This window comes from Penicillium angulare (assembly GCF_028827245.1).
Source record: "Penicillium angulare strain IBT 27051 chromosome Unknown utg000005l_segment0_segment0, whole genome shotgun sequence".
In the NCBI taxonomy this organism is placed as follows: Eukaryota; Fungi; Ascomycota; class Eurotiomycetes; order Eurotiales; family Aspergillaceae; genus Penicillium; species Penicillium angulare.
In genome coordinates this window covers 2,473,908-2,493,263 of record NW_026623164.1, presented here as the reverse complement: position 1 = coordinate 2,493,263, position 19,356 = coordinate 2,473,908, and the positions used below count along the sequence as shown (strand labels likewise).

At 47.9% G+C, this 19,356-nt stretch overlaps 5 protein-coding genes across 5 annotated transcripts; 1 reads left to right on the top strand and 4 right to left on the bottom strand.

Moving 5' to 3' along the window:
• Positions 1-4,207: 4,207 nt before the first annotated feature.
• On the bottom strand, positions 4,208-5,119 carry N7478_008267 (phosphoribosylglycinamide formyltransferase; the record flags this gene model as incomplete). Its single annotated transcript, XM_056924481.1, has 4 exons — positions 4,208-4,315; positions 4,376-4,588; positions 4,708-4,758; positions 4,823-5,119. The coding sequence occupies 4 exons, from the start codon at positions 5,117-5,119 to the stop codon at positions 4,208-4,210; spliced, it is 669 nt and encodes a 222-aa protein (XP_056777207.1).
• An 825-nt stretch (positions 5,120-5,944) lies between these two features.
• N7478_008266 (RING-H2 finger protein) lies at positions 5,945-8,667 on the bottom strand (the record flags this gene model as incomplete). Its single annotated transcript, XM_056924480.1, has 3 exons — positions 5,945-6,088; positions 6,147-6,422; positions 6,490-8,667. The coding sequence occupies 3 exons, from the start codon at positions 8,665-8,667 to the stop codon at positions 5,945-5,947; spliced, it is 2,598 nt and encodes an 865-aa protein (XP_056777206.1).
• A 1,458-nt stretch (positions 8,668-10,125) lies between these two features.
• N7478_008265 (uncharacterized protein) lies at positions 10,126-11,769 on the top strand (the record flags this gene model as incomplete). Its single annotated transcript, XM_056924479.1, has 1 exon — positions 10,126-11,769. The coding sequence occupies one exon, from the start codon at positions 10,126-10,128 to the stop codon at positions 11,767-11,769; it is 1,644 nt and encodes a 547-aa protein (XP_056777205.1).
• Positions 11,770-12,337: 568 nt separating this feature from the next.
• Positions 12,338-14,530, bottom strand: N7478_008264 (VPS9 domain-containing protein; the record flags this gene model as incomplete). The annotated part of the gene is made up of 2 exons (XM_056924478.1): positions 12,338-14,219; positions 14,277-14,530. 2 exons carry the CDS (start codon positions 14,528-14,530, stop codon positions 12,338-12,340), a joined length of 2,136 nt encoding a protein of 711 aa, XP_056777204.1.
• Positions 14,531-15,195: 665 nt separating this feature from the next.
• On the bottom strand, positions 15,196-16,886 carry N7478_008263 (catalase; the record flags this gene model as incomplete). The annotated part of the gene is made up of 4 exons (XM_056924477.1): positions 15,196-16,440; positions 16,504-16,683; positions 16,737-16,789; positions 16,865-16,886. 4 exons carry the CDS (start codon positions 16,884-16,886, stop codon positions 15,196-15,198), a joined length of 1,500 nt encoding a protein of 499 aa, XP_056777203.1.
• Positions 16,887-19,356: the final 2,470 nt, after the last annotated feature.

Below are 19,356 nucleotides of genomic sequence, written 5' to 3'. Positions count from 1 at the left end.
TGATCGACCTGGATCTCTTTTGACTGATTGCCCTTTTTAAAATAGAAAAAAAAAAGCCTCGCAAGGATCCTCCAACCTTGGAAAACATAGAAGGACTCCGTTTTACGTAGAGCTCTGGAGAATAACTGTAGACAAAGAAGGAAATACAAAGTATAATCAAAATGGATCAATAGATCCGCTGAAAACCAGTGAAAACCAGGAAAAATTCCCCCCCCGACGGCGGACCCCGTCCGAGATCCGACCAGGGAAAGGAAAACAATACCATGAAATCAACTCATGTGGAACCCCGACGACAAGAAATCAAAAATCAACAATGGGGCTCTTGAGGTGATTTTCCTCTTGGCGTGGGAGAGCAAGGCAGATACAATTCGGAAAGGTTCTTCTCCCGAGCAATATAGAGTGTGTGTGGTGCTACTAAACTTAACTAACCAAGGTATTTGGCACGAGGCGCATACTACTATATGCAGGCCTTGCATGTATACGGAGTAGTGTATATTAGTAGTGTATATTAGCACGAAAGGCAAAGGGTCAGCCATTTCTCGGCATATCATGTCCACGCGGGTAGGACGGAGGTTCCGCTAAGATAACCATACTCGGCAAATCTGAAACCTTGCCAGTCACCGACGTATCTCGAAAAAAAAATGCCGAAAACGTTCTGTTCGTGACGGCGATCAGATTGGGTGGAGTCGGGTTGACTAAGGGACTTTGCGGAATTCGGTGGAAACCAAGCTTCATTCCGGAAGGAAGAGACCTTTTATGATTCATGGGTCGTGATTCGTGATTGGGACCCCTCATTTAATTTTTAGTGTGAAGGACGGAGGAGCTGAAGGGGGTGGGAAGTCGGGGATCCGGCACTGGATGGGGGGAAGAGAATGGGATTGAAGGGGGCGTGCGGAGCCCTTAGAATGGATTCAATCTCTTGGCTGGGAGTTGTACGAGTTGTACATACATGGAATGCACATGTATGATGATGCTTACGAATAAATTTAGGAGATTGGTGTCTTTGCTTCCTGGTTCATCTTTACCCTTTTCCATGGAGGAATGAATCGGGGGCGTGTGCCTGATCGACAGAAGGTTTGATTGACAGCAGACACATAGGTGGGCCAAGAAGATCCAAACCACGCTAGGATGAGAAGGCTTCTTTGGGTTTGACTACTCCGTCCGGAATACTCCATTGGCCCCCAAGTCTAGTAATTAGTGTACCTAGGCCATAGACTTGGTTACGAATACGGTCGACGGAGTCCGGATATCATTGGGGGTGAAAGTGCGAGAGGGAGAAAAAAGGAATGATCTCACAATTCCAAGAAATTCCCCTGCAGACCATCGTATTCTCAAAACAAGATCATGCCCATTTTCTCAGCCCCCATAGTAAAATTGCAGGAACAAGACATACATAATGGTAGATCACAAACAAGAACAGGGGACGGATCGTGGTCCTATTCGCCCATAGGAACAGCGGCTTCAGAGCCCTAAGATTTCCCAGGCGCTACTTCGACCTGCCGGCAGCTGCACGCGCACCGACCCTCCGACATTTTCGCCATGTGGGTGAAAGGTGGCCCGACCAGGCGCTAAAGACTTAGCAGACCGTGCTTCCTGTGGGCCGTCGGTCCCATGTGGCCCGCGCCCCCTTGAATGTCTTGTCTTTCGCTGCTCCCTTTACTACATACGGAGAAGAAAGCCAAGGCGATCCTTGGTCTTTCGACACGCTTGTCAAACTAAATATTCGCGCTGGGCCGAGATTGGTAACATCTCCGAACAGATCTATGTCTCCCCACCCTATGCTGGACTTGGGGAAACGCTGGTTGATGGCCTCCACTTATTACTAGCCGGATGTGGTAGGCCTAGGGAGAGGCAAGAAAAAGAAAAAAGTCAGCCTCACAATGCACTGTCATCAATGCCTAAGCAAACTGGATCTACTCCTGAGGGGCCGGGTAAAAAGGGGGTGCGTGCTCGCAAGGTCGTATTCATCGTACAAGATCAAGATCACGACCTTGGTGTTCAGCCCTATATATTGGTCGATTGAACGGCTTATGATCAACTTGAAATTCTCATCATATGTATGTACTTATTGCTGGATTGGCTGACTAGGTAAAAATTACCCGATTGCGGGTTTAGGTACAATGAACATCGAAACGGTTGATAGGGAACTTTATAGACAATTTGAATAGATCTATAGAAGCTAGAGTGCAGCTCAGTTGCAATAGAGCCAACGATATGCATGTAAATTGATAAACTCACCGGATCTGAGCTAATTTTTGGCCAGCCAGCCAAGGCCAAAAAGAAAAGTTAAGATGGATTGCTTTCAAGATAATCAGTACCATACTAAAATAGTATGTTTCAGCTACGTTGGATCGTCAACAATTTAACCATGGAAAGAATTTCTTTTCTCCTGAGAAGACATATCAATTTCTGTCGGATAGGATGAACCCGAACACTCATGAATCCACAAATCTTAATCTCCGCTGGTATACCCTTACTATGCTAACAGTGGAACATTTGAAGTCACATCAATTCCACCAAGAATAGAAAAAAAAACGGAAAATACCTCACTAAATAAGGTTTATTTACCGACTGGTCATATACTAAGCATACAGTATGTATGGCTATAAAAATATCAATACTGTATTATCAACCAGAGCCTCCGTATAAAGATTTAGGTGTAGTACCTCGAGACATCAAGCTCCCAGGATTGAGATAATGTAAGTACCAATGCCAAACGCCACGCACCCGGGGAATTTTTATTCCCCCGACCCAAAGAAGTGTAAAGATCGGCCGATCAAACTCTCCGTCGGATATGACTGCCTGCAATTGAGTTGATGCCGGCCGTTTGGACTGTGGCCCCCGGCGCCCTGAAAGTCTGTGCGGAAAACAGTTAGTAGCTCCTCCGTTTTGCTGGATCTTCGTCCATCCTAGACAGTCCCCATCCAGGTACACCCTATATCCACCAGATTATCCACCGGACCGTATCCTGGGGACCGCACTTCAAGTTGGTTGCATGTACTTTTGTACTAACCCTTGTCCATCATGCTTACGAAACACCCCGTAGCTGGGTCACCTTACTTAGGATTCGGGACTAACTCAGAGGAATACTACGTACTCCGTCCCTTTACCAGGATAGACAAGGTTATGGGAGCGGGAGCTCGGCGCTAACTGTTCTTTGACTCGAATTGGACTAGTGGCACATAGGTACTGACGGAGATAGTGTACGGATTTTCCGTATGAGAGTAGTTTTCGTATTGGAGCTTTGGGGCTTTTGAAAAAGGTTCAGCAGGTACTATGACTACGTACAGTATACGGAGTACGGACCTCGGATGTAATTGGTACTTTACTGTACTGTGTAGTGTAGGCTGGGCACTCGATGTGACTAGGGAATTCATGGCGATGATCCAGATGGTGATCTCGGTGACTGAACCGGTGGATCGACCAGCGCTTCGTTGGCGCTGAGGACAGCCACATTGATCAGCACCTACATGGACTTCCCTGTCGATGAGTCCAACGGTGTGGATTGTGGATGTCCCAGGATTACTGGGGTATTATTGCTGGTGCGCAAGGTTGCAGTGCAGGAACATCCACTATGGATGATCCAGTGAACAGGTGGCTGAATTTGCCTCGGATTGGGAACTGTGCAGGAAGTTGCACCTATCAGCATGTGACGAGGCTTCGACCTGTGAGATGAAGCCAATTTCACATCCCTGTTCGAAGGGCGTTTCCACACTTCTTCCTTTGAGGGGTATCGGTGTGAATTGTGGACTGTGGACAATTTCTTTTGACTTTGGCTTGGTGATGAGGATTCTGGATTTTGATCTTGTTGTTCAGCGGCAATGTTTGCCGGTCTGTAATCTCCGGGTTGTATTATCCAGATTGCTTTTTAGGCACTTCATACGGAACAATTAAAGGTTCTTTCTAATCTCCACTGGCCCCAGTTCTGGCGTCCTGCTTCCTATTACAGTGGATATTGCATCTAGGCAATCTTTTTCAGATGGATGGATACTTGCCAATTGCATCATCTGCATGTTGCATCTCATATTTCTTGGCTGGCAAGTTTCTCTTCCTTCAATTCTCACGGTAGTGTATGACGGCAGTCAAGTTCTTGGTGTATACTTCTCTTATCTGCGCAAAAGGGGGAGAAAAAACCCGGGAGAATGGGAAAGTAAATCGGCAATGGCCGTTTTTTCTGCTTTGGGTTCTAAGATTCGTACATTGTATTTTAGATAGTCATAAAATCGTCAACAGGCCGATGATCTACATCATCGACGAGGGGGCCGCCTTTAGTGGCGAGTAAGCCTCGTCCAGTGATGGTCTTAGGTTGTTCGCGCTAGCGGACAGGAATATATCCGCTTCAAGCTAATTTCCGGGCCCCCAGCTCCTTGAGTACCATGGCCACACCCTCGATGACGGTACCCCATTCTGTTTCATGAACCCGCTTCTCAAATGCCTCGAGATCCTCGTCTTTTCCTTTTTGGAACGGAATCTCACGGACAAGGATTGGAGTTCCCATGTCCACTTCGGAAATGACGTCGTGGATCATGACGCCGGTCTTGTCGATCTTGCCTTCCATCCACGCGGCATGAGCACGCTCAATCGCATTCTATAGACAACAATTAGCAACGGAACTAATTATGATGCACTAACATTGTTCTGTAGAAATGAGGTCGTCACGGGGTTTTACGTATCCTCTCTTCCATTCTAGGTTGTATCCAAACTTACCACACCATTGAAAGCACCTGGCAACGCAGGGTGCAAGTTGATAATCCGCACCTTGGCCACCTCAAGTGGCTCCAGGAATTGCGGGAGAGAGAATATGCATAAAACCAAGACAAACAACCAGCTCCGGTTGATCAGCGATGATCAACCGTGCTAACTCAGCGTCGTACTCCTCACGCGCAGCCTGGACACCCTCCGTCGTAGCGGGATGCTGCTTCTTGTACTTAACAAGGTTATGATATTCTGTAGGGATGTTGGCTTTGCGCGCGCGCTCGAGACCGAAGGCATCTTTGCGGTTGGAGAGGACGCGAATGATATTGGCGTTTAGAGTGCCGGCGGCGATTTGGTCGATTACGGCTTGGAGGTTTGAGCCGTTCCCGGAGATGAGAACTGTTGTGCGAATTGGGGAAGACATTTTGAGGTATATAGGTATATTCTAATGAGGACTCAAGGGCGTTTCGTAGGTCTCGAAAAGACCGAGTATTTGGAGGGGTTGGAGGGGTGTCGGCGGAGGTTCAAGCTTGGGCTAACGGGTTGCTTTGGTGAGTTGTTGATATATACTAAGAGGTGCCACTTTGGGCGGGAGAGGATTCAATGGAGTCCAAGTTATCATTTAAGGATAAAAAAAGACATACCTGTGCAATTGAGAATGTCAAAAATCCACGATCAAGTATTTCGAGCTTCCAGAAATTCCATTCCGCACTGGGAAAGTTTTCTTGCACGTGACCTCGTGGGGCCGCGGGGCAGATTCATGTCTTGTATAGTTCGCTATGTACACTAGACTCGAAGTAGAGCTACAATTAATGGATATTTTTATTTTATTTTTTTTTGAAAAAAAGAGAAAGGAATTGAGATTGATATCATGAGATAGGACTTAAGGCTAATAGCTCCGAAATATCCAATGGCCTCTCATTGCGCGCTGGGTATTATGAAATGCCTCCAAACAGCCAAAACGCCAACAAGGAATAAGGCAGATACAAGGGGGCTTAATTGTAAAATGAACAAGACCAAATTGGAAGGGCTGAGAAACTATGCAACTTCTAGACCTCATGGAATTTTGACGATCGCAAAGATGTAGAGAGCAAAGGGCCGAAACACAGCCTGAAAGGACGGAATGCCGAAGGGGATATCAATGAGAAAAAGTCGTGAGTGCTCTAAACAGACGCTGAATGCTAGTGGTAAATGAGAAGAATACTTGAGAGCCTAGAATAGGAGTAGGGATATTTGCATGCACAGCAAATCAAATCGGTGTGCTTGTAGGACCGGGAGCTGGAGCTGGTGCTGGCGCAGCAGGATCAGAGGGGGTAGGTTCATCAGGGCTGGCTTTTTCATTGACGCCTTGGCCTCGACACAAAGGACACGAGTTTCTTCCAGTAGTCAACCACTGGAGATTTTGTTAGTAAAGATTCAACGAGGAGCTGGCTGTCCGGTTTTGCACTAACCTGATCGATGCAGTCCTTATGGAACACATGCTTGCACTGAACAAGCTCTCTGACTTCTTCGGCCACCTCGTAGTCGCTCAGACAGATCAAACAACGCTCTCCATCTTGAATCTGGATGTTTCCGGCATCATTCAAAGATTCTGCGACCAAGGAGCCACCGTATTCAACTAGTCGAAAGAGACCACCTGCTGAGTTGATGTCCGCTTGACTAGCAACCGGAGGCTTGGCTGGGCCCAGTAGTGATGAAAGAAGAATCATGTCTTCATATGTGGGGTTCTAAAGAACAATGTTAGCAAGATTATTCAGCGATACTAAGGTATGATATGATGAGGTGCGAACATACATCAGTGAAGAGACTTGGGGTAGTAAGAGCAGGATGGTTTTCCGAGAGATTTGTTCCGACAACATAGATCAGCCAGCTGCGGCCTCCGCTTGGCGGAGGCTGGTCAGGTTCAACAACGCCGTTGCGACGGACTGATCCAGAGCCGAGGGCGCGATGGCGAGCGAACTCAGAGTCGCTTCGACGACGCTGGCGCGCAGTACTCGGTGGTGGTATAGAATCTTCGGTCGATTCCACGGCCGGATGCATAGATTGATTTTCATGCAATTGAGGCAATAGACTGGGCGACATAGCCGACGCAGACGACGGCCGTCGGCTCGGAGTCGAGGTGCCGGATGAGACAGCCGATAATCCCTGATCAGCGGGTGTCGATGGTGGAGGATGAGGGCCCGGGGGGCTTTCAGATAGTGCGGAAAGGGGGAAACTGGGGATACTAGGGCGACGGAGTGGATCAGACAGTCGAGTAGATGGGTTTGTACTTGACCCTGGGTGGCGTAGGAAATCAGGAATAGCAGATGTCGGGGATCCTGCAGCCCCCGGACCGCGTGGTGGTAGATGCAATCTTGAGGGTCCATCGCCAGGTACATCCGGAGGTCGATGCATAGCATTTGGTGGCAGGAAAGGCATGCCAAGAAGAGCGTCAAGTCCTGGACCTGCTGGGCCCCCTGGACCTGGTGGTCCTTGTTCGCTGTTACCGCCGCTTCCCGCTGGCACTGATCTGACACCAACAACGACCAAAGTAACCATACGCCCTTCTCCTGTTTCCGCAGGCTCGTCTATTGACATTCCATCAGACTGAGGCGCCTGGTTCTCAGAACCAGTAGAGCTTCGGCCGGGTTGGTTAGCCCCTAGCGGAGATTCAGAATTGGCAAATCTGAAAACTCGGAGGAAATTTACTGGAGGCGATGGCCCTTCATTGACGGGGTTGCTCGGTCCCTCCCCTGGTGCAGTCGGTTGTGGCTGACTAGACGTGGCGGTTTGCAGGCTCTGAATGAAGTTTTCTAGGGAACCATCTAATCCATCATTTCCCAGTGCCTGTATGTTTGGTAGTGGTGGCCCATTAGTGCCGGATAATTGAGCTGCAATCGCAGCTGCGGCAAGTTGAAGTACCCGAGAGAGAGGCGTCTGGTCTTCCCTCCGTATTGCCCGGGTAGATCTTCGTGTTCTCAAAAGACTAGCAACATCGGGAAGCCTTGTCGCTGACGGAGAATTCGACTGACCCAAACCAGTAGTCCCATTTGGTTGCACGCTTGGCTCCACCGAATCAAGTTCGTGTAGGGGCTGTCCAAAGTCAAGACTGGTGTCCATGCTGCTCGGCAGTAGGCTGTTGTTCATAGATAACCCGGGTGATATATGAGGTGAGTTCTCATGCGGTGATGGGATACCTGATGGTGGCTGGCCGAACATATGTGAAATAGGTGACGATATGGAATGCCGGAATCGAGTAGCACTGCGCCGCCAAGATGCACGATGGGTATCGGATAATTCTTGGGCAGCATTTTCGAGGAATGATAATTGTTGGGCGGCATTATCGAGGAATGATGGGTTCGGTGTAGTATCCGCCATAATTGTTGATTCCGCACGGGGTGGTATTGAATATCCTCCTCGGGTAGAACGGCGGCGAATGCCTCGCGAGCCAATAGCACTAAATGGGCTAAAACGGCCACTGCTATGGGCCGATTCAGATCTCGGTGGTGTCCTTGATACCAAACCATGTCGATGCGCAAGTCCCTCGGCAGGTGTCTCTTCTTGACTACTGAGGAGACCACGGATCACAGAGTTAGGTAGTATTCGTGAACCTAACCTTGACATGGCAGATTGCCTTCTCGCTGCCAAGCGTCTGATGAGTGTGGAGCGGTATTCCCGTTCACTTTGTTCCATGCTAGAGACAAACTCTTCCTCGATGCTTCGCATTTGTTGCGGTGCCTCTCCGGGCTGTGGTATGTTCTGTGGACCTGGTTCCGACGGGGTATTCGATTGGACCGGATCCGGGTCCACGCCATTATTCAGGTTCATGTTCGGTGTAGATGAGGGACCTGCCTCTCTATTCTGCTCGGGGGGTTGCCTACTATCCATATCTTCATCGCGCATTCTAGAATCGCGCGCATTCGAGACCGGGGTCGAATTATCCGGGGAACCAATATCAGGAGGATTTCGTGCCGTGGAAGAAGACTGTCCCATAGTAGCAAGGTCCGATATGTCTTATTGAGTGCGGAGGATTTCAAAGGCCGTCCACTGCCATAGAGATGCCTAGATCACTAATCGCCATCATATCAGCACCCAAAGTCCGCCCAACGATAAGAATTAGGATAAATTGAGGGAAACGAACCTAATGACGGTCTCTGGGTGATGCGAGAGGGAACCAAAAATGATACTGTTTCTCTACACCATTCAATGTATGAACCTCGGTTGCTCGAAGTATGTGTGAGGTGATGAATTGAGGGGGAGTTAATCACCCGGTGTTTCAAGATGGCGAAAGAAGCAACAAAGGGGAAATCAAAGAGACGGTGAAGGGATGATTGCCAGCAAGCAATGGGCAGCTATTGTGTAAGATACGCCACTGTCCAACGTACACGAGTCACAGCAGCCGCGGCAGTCTCGAACAGTCTGACAAACCCACAGTCGAGGTCGCCGATACCCGCCGGGCGTAGCGAGAATGTAGCGATCGGAGAACGGGTTATGACGACGCCCCCAAGGCGGCGCGAGACTGTGGGGAAACGACAGGTAACGGTGTCGAAGAGAATTCAGGGGATCGAGTCTGAATAGAGAGGTAAGGGGGAGGCCTAGAAGACAGGGGAAAGGAGAAAGAGCGACGTATATATGTGAGGGAGAGCGAGAGAGGCCGGCGATAGCGATAAGTGATGTTTGTCTACTTTGTTTCGGAAAACGCCCCATTTCTTAGTCAACGACATCGGAACCAACTAACTAGATGGTCTTTCACCCTTTCAACTTAGGCTTCTGCAATAGTCTCGGCTGTCTAGTAGCCTTGGATTGAAGAATCTAGATCTTTCCAACTCTGTTAAATCGGGTTTCAGTTTATTTTCATAGGAACTTTAGCAGTTAGCATTCTAAGGGGATTTCAGGAGAAACCTTTAGCTTGGGGACATGGAGAACGTCGGCAAACCTCTAGATCATTTATACCGATATTAGAGACTAAATGATTGAGAACTAGAACTTGAACTGAATAAGCTTTGAATAAATATACTAGTATTACTACTTAAAAAAATGAATGCCAGATATATCCATCATTATATATATTTATAAGTATCACTGGCAAACAAAATATATATTCCCATATATCTCAACGTATAAAATACTTCCAACAACGCAGTTTCACCTCTTACATGACAACCTATTGTATAAGAGGTTTATAACACAAATTGACACTAATAATAGTTTAAAACTCATCTCAAATTAGACAATACTTTCATCCTAAAGCTGTAGCATGGCCATTTAACCTGGGCAGGAGGAATGGGTTCCACGTGATCACGCGGTGATCTCGTGTCGGCTCAGCCTGATAAACCGTTCCAGAGATTCTTTACCCCTGGACAAAACCAGTTATTGAAATCAACACCGGCTGTTGGAATTCGTATACAAACCTTGTTCCAGGCAAAATCCAACAAACTTCCTCCATTCATCATGGGAGTGGGCGATTACGTCCACTCCAGAGAGCCTGGCCAGCCTCGCGCACCTACAGACTTGGCACCCTCTCAACGCCAATTGCGGGCTGCCCAGGCAAAAGTCGATGTACCAAATACTCAATTAGGTGGCTTTCAAAGTCCCGTCAGGCCTTCCCCTCCAAGCTTCCAGGAACCAAGGTCCATTCCAGACCAGCAGCTTCGCTCAGCCCAAGAAAATGGAGCGCGTCGCGATGCCTTTGACACTGATGTGGAAGGGATCGATGATTCAACCATTGCTGGAACTAGTGTCTACGGATTCGATGATGGCCAGCCCCATGCATTTGTGAATCATGATGCTCCATACACGGAGACTTCCCCGCGTCCCTCTTACTTGCCCCGCCCTGTCTACCGTTCCAGAGCATCCTGGCTTGACGAATTGGGGAACAAAGCCATGAAGAAAGCAGCATTTGATTCCGATGATCCAGATGACACTTCTAGTCAAGTTACATCGTCTGCAGGAGCAGATGATGAGGGGACTGAACACCTCTCACAGCCAGCCCAGCAGCAGCAGGCACAACCACAGCAACAAGAGCAAGAACAACCGCAACCACAAAGCAGTTGGTATCATTCTCATAAGTATCGTTCAGCAGAAGAGCCGCTAAGCAAGCGCCTGGAAAGTTTCTGGTCTGCAAGCAAGAGAACATCGAAGTCAGTGGACCAGTCACAGACAAACCCCCAGCCCCGAGTTACGGTAGACCCTATTCCAGAACCTGGTCCTCAACCACGTAAGCTTGGCCACATGCTGCCACCCACAGCTGCTAGGAAGATTACTCTTCCACACAGCATGTCAGCCACACCAAGAACAAGAACACGCTTCAGTCCGCCAAAGCCGTCACTGCTGGACCAGCTAGATATTTCACCAAGCCGACTTGCTTCAGAACCACCACCACAAGCTGGACGAACCCTCAGCATTACAGCATTTGCTATAGATGATCATAGCGACCATGATGCAGGCGATGTAATGGATGAAACAATCAGATTGAGTAGCAGAAGAGACAGCGGGCATTCATCAAACGTATTCGGCATAACCAATATGTCAGACTTCGACCGTGACGAATCTTCTCTCCAAGTCGGTCAGGATCCATTCCTCAATCACACATCATCCACACGCAGCCGTCGCAATACAGTCATAAACACCAACAAAAGACACCTGGAACCAGATTACCCCCCTCAACAACTCTATCAAAAATCATTCGCAGAGCTCCAGGACGAACCATTCGAAAAAGCACAATCCACTCAACCCCCAACTCCTGTCAAATCACCCTCTTTACCACCCATGCCTGCTGTTGTCCCTAATGCCGACTCAACCGATGAAATGGGGTCTCATCTCCTAAACCTGACTGGTGAAGACCGCCGAACTTACCTATCTCGCTTGTCTGTGGATGAATGGGAATCCTGTGGAGATCAACTCCTCGACCAATTCAGTCATCTTCTATCGGAAATGAAGAACTTGCGTCGTGCTCGCAGACATACAGCGCGGGTGTTTGAAGATGAAATTAAACGCCGCCATAACCAGGTTGAAGAGCAGAATCAGGATCTGTCTGTGAAGCTGGAGGAAATGAGAACCGGAGGCGCAGAGGTTCTGCGTGGACGGAACTCATGAATATACTCCCTTTTTGCCTGATTCATACTATCGACTTCTTTTCGGCCTTATTATTTGGTTGCTATTACTTATGATATGCTCCGTCTTTCGTTTTAAAATTTATGGATTGAGACGTTCTCTCTGTTCATGCCCAATACCCCCTTATGCACCAATTACCCCATTTTGATGATTATGTTGTTCTCTTCTAGGGAATTGATTGATATTACTTAAGTAGATTTTGATACTTATTCATGAATAGAAATAATTTCCGGTCACGTTTATATGCTGTGACGAACTACTTCTCCTACCTATATGTTTCCAGTTTCCAGTCTATGTAGGTTATACGTAGCTGAATTATGAATAGGGTTCAAAATGGCACTTGATAAATTCCAAAATTCTATAGGTATCACATAAAATGAGTGTCGATGAACATATTCAGCAGCGCTTACCGAAGGCATGTAGAATACAAATGAATGAATGCTTGTAACGCCATACCTAACCCGCAATGCAACACCGTCAGAAATGTATAAGAATCAAAAATAAAAGCCAAGAGACGAAGAAGCCCTCCATAGTGGGGTAGGCTAATAGCTCAGCGAGATCCAGCCGCAGATTTTTGTAATGCAGCTGCAAGTCGCTTGTAGTCCTCTAGCAGGATAGCGACATCTCCAAGACGTAAATCACTCGCATTCTGCGTATCAAGGAAGCGTTGAATAGGAGGATCAATCTTCTGTAGAGGCAGCGGACTTGCTGGCGAACTCTTTATCTCAATTGAACTGGGCGAGATCCTTAGACGATCCATCGCTGCAGGGGAAAGCGGTCTTGTATTGGGGTTGGGAGTGTCTGGAGTAGACGGGGCATTGGGAGTGTTACGACCAAAATTTTTGATCATTCCCGGAATGTGATTGAGAGGGTTTAGTGAGTTTCCGAAATTTCGCATTGACTCTAGTGGATTCTGGGGGTTTGCTGAGGACGGACTTTGAAGGGGTTCATCGCGGAGAGATGGGGCAATGGATCGTCTGCCGCTTGCTTGTGTTCTTGCGCTGTCTGTGCTTCGATCACGAGGAGTGAATGTTCCAGCTGTTAGACCTGTGGCTCTTGAACTGCTTCGTGTTTGGACACCGTCGTCGGATGGGACTGAATTGATCGATGAGATGTCATCTTGGATTTGTTTACTGGCGAGTGGCTGGGCAACGAAACGACGGGCCTCGGCTAGAGTCTTGGGCAAATTAGGTCCACCTTGGGAATTGGGAATTTGATTTTGTAGTTCCTTGAGACGACCAAACAGAAAATTGAAAGAATTGTCTAGTGAAGTACCGATGTTCTTGAGACTTTGGTCGGCTGTCGTGCGAACTGCATCATTTGCTGCTTCGAAAACCTTTGCGGGTGGTTGGAACAAGTTGCTAAGTCGTCTTTGTTGGGGTGTGGGCGAGGGCCGAGGCCGAGGCAGAGTAGCAGATGCTGGCTCTTTGTATTCCGGCTTGGATATTTCAGGCGATGCAGAGACTGTTGTTACGGACAAGGTTGTACTTTCTTTGGTTGGTTTGAATGGATCAAGGCGCTCGGAGGAGGGAGTTGCGGTCTCGCTGGGGGTTTTAATAGGTCCTTCCTGTTGTTCATCTGCGCGCAGACTGGACAACTCGACATTCTCCAGGAAGCTGATAGCTGCTTCGAGATTGGTCAAACAATAGGCAGTTTCACCATCGATTCTGTTGGCAGATCTGAACCGTTGGATGAAGAGCAAGTTGCTAATAACGTTGATTCCATCGGGTGGGCTAGTGATAAGTGTATAGATCAAAGTTGGGAGGATTTCATCTGCAGACGATGATGATGGCAAAAGTTTCGTTAGGGCATCAACAATAGCTTTGTGCGCTGCCGCTAATTGTTGAAGTTTACCGAGAGGATATTTGTACTCGTTCATTTTTTCCAAAAAGTCTCTGGCCTGGCCTAAGCAATCGTTTGCTTCCTGTTGCTTTGCTTCCTCGATTGTTGATAAGTCGATATCGATACCCAAGTCTTTCAAATTGATACCCACCAGCAACAAAGCCGCAGTCTTTGAACGCAACTTCTCATCTCGAACATCGTCCAGGGTAGTTTTATGTCTCCAAACTTTGGCATATACCATTTCACAGACTCTTCTCTCCGCAGCCTCTTCAAGCGCAGCTCGTTTATACTCCAGAGCTTTACGTGCTTTCCGCCTCTCGGCAACTTCCGAAGCTGTCAACATCTGTCGACCACTAGATCCTTGTCGAACATCATCCTGGGATATCTTGTTGCTCAATTTTGAAAGTGCACCACCTCTCAACTTTGAAGTAACCTGAGGAGCCGGGTCACGATTGATACGAGAGGCAAGAGTAGATATGTGTGTAGCAATGTGGGATTCGGCGCGATCGTAGAAGACTTGGAAGAGGGAGGATATTTTATCGATCGTCGGTGGCGAGTTGTGTACTTTTGCGCTGAGCGAGTTGACGAACCTAACAAGTAATTAGTATATGAACATGGGTTTAATCATTGACAGCGTGTCCACCTACCGATCTGTCAAGCTAATCAGCTCTATGGGAAGCTCTTCGGAGGGATCTTGTACACTCCTCGAGAGCACAAATCCCTCGTCTGCCTGGGTATCTCCGCCACCAGAATCTGCAGAGCCTCGCCGCTCGAAAACATCAGGTCCATCTTGCTGCCCCTCAGAGTCTACGGGGAGAGACATGGGCGGTGTAGAAGTTTCTCCCTGATCGGTCGATGTTTGTCTAGCCGGTATGGGAGGTCGAGATTCTGGGCTCTCCATTCTGGTAAAGGAGCGGGTAGTATGCAGTGAATGGCCAGAACCATCGTCGGAGGGGCCAGACATGCTCTAATTAATCTCAAGGGGCGGCGACTGGCCCTATGGCACTAAGTCGTAAGTGACTCCGCTAGGGCCAGCTGATAGGCTCATGCAGATCGATGTCCGAGCTCCCGACGTGCGGCTGGTGTCCACACACGCACTCGCAAGGTAAAAACGCCCGAGCAAGAGAGCAAGAGGAACAGTTAGACACCGTTACAAAATGAGGGTTGATAGAAGGTGTTTTTCTTGCCACCTTGCCCATTGGACAAATGAATGAATGATTGATAAGAGTGATTATACTGTGAGATCGAGCACTTGAGTTCATGGTGGATCAATCACGCGTCACCTGTCACGTGGACGATAAGCTGATTAGCCTCATGCCTCGCGTCAGCCAAGGCTTTTAGGCAGTCACTTGTCCACACTTCGATTAATAGGACTCATGATGTTTTTATACGCTCATATGCTGGCACTGCGCATTCTGTTACCAAATTAGGATTCCATGTCTTACGGAGACCAAATAACTATGCGGCACTACGGGGCAACCGGGCAACCTCAAATCCTCAATAACATATTAAGTAAAAGGCAACAATCAACCAAAAAGCTTTCTTTTTATACATTACAGTATTATGTTACAGACGCGCGACAGGAGCCACGTTCGCCTCAGTAGCGGCCTCAATCTGGGAACCAAGATCCTTGTTCACATGACGGAACATCTGGTAAGTCTGCTTGCGAACACGCTCATGGGCACCGCACAAATGACCGGAGATATTCTTAACAAAATTCTCCTGCTGGCCGGGTTGACGACCAAGGACCTGCCAGAGACCATTGGCCTGAACGTAATCCTCATCGGTGACAGGAGCTTGTTCAGCAACGACAGCACCAGACCACTTCTCATGCTCCTGGCTTGCCTTGACGGGCTTGTAAGCCAATGGACGGAAAGTCGAGGGGTAATTGGGATTGGCGCCATAGTTGCCATTGACATTCATGGGACCGTCACGGTGCCAAGGGCTAAAGCCGCGAACGGGGCAGTTAACGGGGATTTGTTCGTAGTTGCCGCCCAGGCGATGACGTTGGGTATCGGGGTAGGAGAAGAGACGGGCCTGGAGAACTGGATCGGCGGAGGGCTCAACACCGGGTACCATGTGGGAGGGCGAGAAGGCAGCCTGCTCGATCTCGGCGAAAAAGTTCTGTGGGTTCTTGTTGAGAGTGAAACGACCGAAACGGCGCAGAGGAACTTCGCTCTGGGGCCAGACCTTGGTCAGATCGAAGACGTTCCAGCGGAACTTCTCAGCCTGCTCGGGACTGAGCACCTGGACATAACAAGTCCATGAGGGGTTCTCGCCCCGCTCAATGGCGCTGAACAGGTCCTTAGTATGCCAATCGGGATTCTCGGCGGACAGCTTGGTAGCCTCTTCATTGTTAAAGGTCTTGTTGCCTTGGTCGGTCTTACAGTGGATCTGAACATAGTTGAAAGTACCATCAGGCTTGATCCACTTGTAAGTGTGGCCAGAGTAGGCATTCATGTGGCGGTATGAGTATGGGGTACCGCGGTCGCTAAAAAGGTGCATCACCTGGTGAACTGCTTCCTGGTGAGTCGAGAGGTAGTCCCAGAACATCGTGGCGTCCTTGAGATTTGTCTGTGGGTTACGCTTTTGCGTGTGAATGAAGACGGGGAACTTGGATGGGTCACGCAAGAAGAACACCGGAGTGTTGTTGAATACCCAATCCCAGTTACCCTCCTCTGTGTAGAACTTGATGGCGAAACCGCGTGGGTCGCGGGCACTGTCAGGGGAGCCCTTCTCACCACCCACAGTAGAGAAACGAGTAAGCAGCTTTGTTTTCTTTCCAACACCTTTCAACATGTCGACAGTAGTCTATTGTGTTATTACATTAGTGAAAGGTTATAAGATATGGTTGTGTATGAGGCGGATACTAACGATATCGCTAATGTCGTCGGTGACTTCAAACTCGCCGTAAGCGCCAGCGCCCTTTGCATGGACGACACGCTCGGGAATACGCTCACGGTCAAAGTGTGCGAGAAGGTCGATCAAGTGGAAATCCTGAAGTAATAGCGGACCATTGGGTCCCACGCGCTGAGAGGCCTGGGGATCCATGACCTAAGTTTCCTCGCGTTAGACTGTGAGCTTTCCTTTGGGCAAGGTGTACATACTGGGCAGCCATTGGAAGCTGTGTAGACCGGAGTCTCATTATACCGGTAGGTATCTGTTCAGATAGTAGTCTCGAGGTCAGTCTTAGAGTACTCAATAGTAGTAGAACCAAGTAGATAGATAGACATACTGGGTTCATCGTCTTTGCCCATCTTGATATTGGTGATTTTCCCGACCAGTCAATTGATCAAAGCATGCAGAACAGAATTGCGGGGTCTCAGTGCCTTACTAAATAGCTTTTGAATCTGGAAAAAATAATCTTGTCATGGACCCACTGTTGATTGTGTTGATATGGAATCATCCGCTGCCTATTGGCCCAAGCACCAACATCTGCGCGGTGACCTGCCGAGTTTGTTGAATTGCCATTTTGGTGCCCAGCACGATGGCTCCACGAATACAGACTGATCTTGACCAGCAAGTAAGCTACAGGAAGCTCCCTTCTCTTTCTCCGGTCTCTGTCTAGCCTGTCTTCGGAACAGTTTCATCGCCGTTGACCAAACGATACTTTCCGGTATTTTCCGACATTCACCAAGTAATTTCAACGGTAGAAATGATCGTTTGTCAGTGGAGCAAACTGGCTCGAAATAATCTCGGGTATCAGCCCGAAAGAGCTTCACTTTAGTCATTCGTTGCCCGTTCCTGGCCCCAATGATGTCGTCGTCCCAGTGAGGAATACGGAAGCTATTCCGATCCAGAAGGTTGATCCGAGCCAATCGCCGGGGGAGAAAGTTGAAATGTGGAACACCCTATATCAACATGGTGGTGAAATGAGAGAGAAAAAGCAGGATGGTTACCTACGTGCTTAAATTTCTATTCATGGCGCATCGAGAAATTAGCATTAAGCAAAGGCAGAGCCAACTCTCCGGATTGTTCCGCTTCTCTCGTCGTATTTATTTTGTGTATTTATATCGGTGACCAGCGGGTCCAAAACAACTGGTGTAACTTGAACCAACTTCAAGCGGAGCCTCACCGAATTGTCTCTCGGCACAACGATGATGTCTTCTCAATCGACCGCATGCATTGATATTATCCAAAGGCTTATAGTGTTCTTGTACAAAACATGTATGCAACCTTGTAATTACTCACAGTGGCTTCGAGATTACATAGTACTATTATTTTAAAATGTTGTACTCCCTACTACTAGTAGCACATTGTATAGTAGATACTAGTCAATAGATACTACATAGTATAAGGGATTGAACTGAATGATTCTTTAGTATGGAGCCGGATGACCGGTAAAAGAATATATTGGAAGTTTATTTCTTTTATTTCTTTCTCTTTTTGCAAAAGTTCATCTTGCTGTTGAAACTAGAGGTCACCACCGGGGTTGTTTTGTTCGTCATTCCCCGAGACATAGGCTTGATCCGCTTGGCATTGAGGCCATTTCAGTCATAACGGCAAGTTTTAGTGATGGAACGAGATGGTATTGAGCATCAGTTGATGATGAACGTAGATTTTGCAGTGTGAATGGTGGCGATCGAGACTGCATCTGTCCAATATCTTCCAAGGGTGGCAGTAGGCATCACTTAAATGCAGCTTCAGCATTCTAATATAATGACTCTTCTTTATGGGTGATAATGACGCAATCGCTCAGCGGATAAGCGACGCAGAGTAAAATAAACTTTGCTTCAAGATGATCATCGTCTAGAAAAGATTGATCACTCTGATCAACCTCACCCGAAACGACATGTCCAAAAAGCTGATAGCTCCATTACCCCTCAATCATATATCTTTTTGTGGATCCTTGTTGTTATTTCTACTATAGCGCGCTTCAATTCAGTTGACTCAATATCTTGTATTCTTTTTTATCTTCATTCCTCTCAATACCAAGAGATTACGTTCGCATCATGTCAACAATGATTGAATCACTTCCCAATCTGAATTAATATCGCACCTAGCCAGCCTCACACCTCCCACACTCCTGGTAATTTAATTTTACACGCCATGGACAGAATACTCCACGCAAATGAGCACTGGGATGACTACCCTCTCCTCATGATGCCAAGCCACAACCCTTCCGACCACATCGTTCGTCCGCATCAATGCCAAAGAATTGGTCAGCGTAGCAAAAGAATATAAAGTCTCAAAAGCAACCTACTCCCCTGTATACGTGACAGTCAAGTAGTCGAGTCAATTGGAGGGTTTGACGTCTCAAAGGTCCATATTGCTCTGGAGCGCCATGTGGGCGTCGATAACATCACGTTTTCTCCCCCTGTTGACCCATCTCCTACACTGGAAGAATCAAAAGAGGCAAAGGAGGCGAAAGAAGTCATCATCGCCCGCCTTACTGAGTTGGTAAAGTCTACACCAGTAATGCTATTCATGAAAGGTACACCAAGTCGCCTCTATGTCGGTTTAGCCGGAGATTATATTTGTATTTTCATCTCGGGGTTTCCTACCTTTCAAGGTTAGGACTCAACCTCAATCAATGGAACACATTGGCGGGTGTGCAGAGGATCTTTATCGCTCTAAGTCAGTCGAACTTACTAGACTGTGGTCAATTAAAGGCGATATGTGCTCCGGTAAAAGAGTTCAACACCTCTTGTACTACTTTGTCCGATGGGCGGCTGGGCTACCCCACACGCGGATACTCACGCAAATGCCAATTTCGTTTGCATATAG